We start from the raw sequence: 2,937 nt of genomic DNA, 5'->3' as shown, positions 1-2,937 counted from the left end.
ATGCTAGAGCCCTTCACTTCTAGTCTCATCTCACTTCTGGTATTTTCTATTTAGTCATTGTTTACTGTAGTAAGTATTAAGTTTCTTAGTGAATTAGAGTGCAGTTATATATCCTTAATTATTGTTCCATGGTGGCAGACTGCTAGCAACAAATGGAAAACGGCATTTGCGAGAAATATCTACATGATTCCAGTTTAAAGATATTTCATAGTGAAACTGAATGTAATCCGCATGACATTGGATCTGTTACAAGACGACGTAGTTTGCTCGTGTATCCACGTTCGTACAAAAACATTAATGTTCCCATAGTCAAGCCAAGAGACAATGCCATGAAAGGAAAGAATAAATTTCCCATTGAAAGTGGGAAAATTTCCTCTTCCATTGGTTCTGAAAATGCCAGTTCGCAAAGTATTTTCATATGAGTAACTCGTTTAACGTCCTGATCGATGAGATTGCCTTCAACGTAGTAATTTGCACTGGAAAATAAAGCTTACGGTTTGATAATGGGAAAATAACATACTTGAATTTCAATTTGATATTCAAATTAAATTTCCAATTACGATATTTAAAGGAAAGTTTCAGGCAACATTACATCATACCTTAAAAGAACGGTCTTTATTTTTTAAAAAAATTGAAGGGAAATTATTAACAAAATTAATAATTTCTCATTTAAAAGTAATTACCATTTAATTGGTCTTAAAAATGCTGATTACTGATAAGCTATGTTTAGAGGTGTCTGCTAACCACAACCCACAAGAGATTGATTCAACCAATCGCGTGTTGGTAAGGGGTTCTGACTAGCAGACGCGGGACAGCATTCCTCGTTTTAATGACTAATTAAATGCTAATTATTTTGTATTAATAAATCATTTATACTTTTTTTATATTTTTATTTTATATTTAGATAAAGGCCGTTCTTTTAAGGTATGTAGAACCGGGGTCTTTCCCTTTACGAAGACTTGAGCAGTTAAATTAATTTACTAGAGACCACTAAGTATAACAATCATGATTCCAAACCATTATTTATATTATTTACTCACAAAAGATTTAGTTTGTCCGCAACAATGGAACGATGTCCTTTTCGAATAGCGAAGGAAAAATGCTGTACCGAGATTGTTTCATCCGATGCGTGAATCATCATGTCTTTACAGTTGTTTAACGCGTGGCTAAACGTAACCATAGTTAAAAGAATACTTCGACTTTCCATGATAATAGTCATTATTGCATCGCTCAGGTTCACGAATTGTTGAACGAAATCGAAATGCATGAAATCGAATAAGCCATTTGTTCTTTGCACTTGATAGTAGAGGGCCTGGCGCTGGCTATCTGTAGCAGACTGCAATCATTGAATAAATTACCTTAAGTGTTTTAGAAGTCAACAAGGGCAGGAGAGTTACCAACTGGCAATTTTTACTGAAACATCAGATCAGGGAGACGTAACAATAGAAATAAGGAAGGTAAAAGAACTCGAAACACGTCATAGCTTTTACACATCTGTTTCAGCGCATTTTTTTGGGAAAGAGAACGTGCCACTTCATCGTTGTTGCAAAAAGTGAAAGTAATAAAAAATTGAAAACTATTGAAATACACTCTTTCTTCGATGTGCCGAACTATGCTTGAAAAAGTAGGCTACATTTATTTCTTTTCTCACTAAAACTCCCATTATACGGTGTTTCTAATAAGTCTGCCATTAAGATGTGTTTCATGGGTGAAACTGAGTGGCAAGTGTCAAAGAAAATGGGTTTCTCAAAATTTTGCTACGGAAATATGAGATACCAAACATTGGCTCTTAAAACCAGAAAGATAGATCAGTTTGCTGATCTTGTTTAGAAGACAATTTCAATAGTTTTCAATATAAGAACGCTATTGAAACTTTATCTAGCAGAAGTATACTATTAAATACGCTGATAAAATATAGCTAATAAATCCACACGTGTGACTATTCCCATGTTTTAGGGAGTAATGTTTGGGAGCCAATATGTTCGTGACTAATTGTTTCAGACCCCATGTTCTATGGTACGCTCCACTCTGTTTGACTCAAAAACACACCCTTTAATTTATGCAAGATTTATCAGAAACTACCTGTACATGTATAGTCTCCCTGACCCTGCAGTTATGGTGTGAGAAGTTCAAAAACGAGTATAAAATATTATTTTCTTTAAACAATATTTTATTCAATTACTTACTGCTAACATCTCATGAATTGGAGTTCGTTCTGGTACTGCTACACGCATTTGTGGTTGCGACAGTAAATCATTTACTGAGTCGAAGTAATGAAGATTCTTCGGCAAGGTTTGCTGTGATAATAATTTTCCAGAGAAACATATTGTGATAAAATACAAAGGTAAAAGCCAAAAGCTCCAGTAAAATTTGCGTGATTTGTATCTCCTCTTGGTTTCGTACCCTAAAAATGCATTATGATTAGTAGGAAAAGCGAGGAATTTACACCATCGTAGGTGTTTAATTCAAGGTGTTTCTTGAGGCTTTAGTTTAAACAAATGCCACTAGATGCTCTCATAATCGAGGGGTGGAGTTTACTTTCCCACTATGCTCGGCTAGCAACACCCTCAAGGACGAATTCAGATAGGTTCCTGCCTTTGTCAAGGTAAATTTGATGTGTAGATGATTTGAGAGTATATTAATGACGTCACAGGAGGCGAACGTTTGCTATAACTCTAACTTATATGGGATTGGAAGTATTTCATCTTTTATTGATTAACTTTGTACAAACCTTGCATAACGAGAGTTGACAAAATTTCTAAATAATCAATTCGTTTGCTTTGAATTTTCGTCTTTGAATAGCTCTTCAAGTAGTTCACAAGAAATATAAAATTAATTGCCAAAAGAACTAGGGTCCATATCTGAAATATTTAAGAGTTCACTAATGTTAATTATGTCAGAAAGAAATAATTAGAGAAGTATGGCACTTCTTGTATC

General features: G+C 34.4%; 1 protein-coding gene across 1 annotated transcript; it reads right to left on the bottom strand.

Annotated features, from left to right (window-relative positions):
* Positions 1 to 205: 205 nt before the first annotated feature.
* LOC149709005 (uncharacterized) lies at positions 206 to 1,420 on the bottom strand. Its single transcript, XM_089863896.1, has 3 exons — positions 1,402 to 1,420; positions 1,041 to 1,336; positions 206 to 476 (listed from the first exon to the last, which is right to left on the bottom strand). Exons 2-3 carry the CDS (start codon positions 1,265 to 1,267, stop codon positions 206 to 208), a joined length of 498 nt encoding a protein of 165 aa, XP_089720022.1. The 5' UTR covers positions 1,268 to 1,336; positions 1,402 to 1,420.
* Positions 1,421 to 2,937: the final 1,517 nt, after the last annotated feature.

The sequence above is a fragment of the Phalangium opilio genome, unplaced genomic scaffold, assembly GCF_054372755.1.
Source record: "Phalangium opilio isolate 3A_F unplaced genomic scaffold, DU_Popi_V2 ptg000013l_1, whole genome shotgun sequence".
Taxonomy (NCBI): Eukaryota; Metazoa; Arthropoda; class Arachnida; order Opiliones; family Phalangiidae; genus Phalangium; species Phalangium opilio.
Note: the sequence above shows the minus strand (reverse complement) of the source record. Positions and strands in the feature narration are given on the sequence as shown.

Excerpts from the sequence above, each read along its gene's own strand:
- LOC149709005 (XM_089863896.1), bottom strand. The coding sequence starts at position 1,267 with ATGCATTTCGATTTCGTTCAACAATTCGTGAACCTGAGCGATGCAATA. Across the intron at positions 477-1,040 it reads GCGGACAAACTAAATCTTTT|TGCAAATTACTACGTTGAAG; the intron begins GTGAGTAAATAA and ends TTTATTTTCCAG.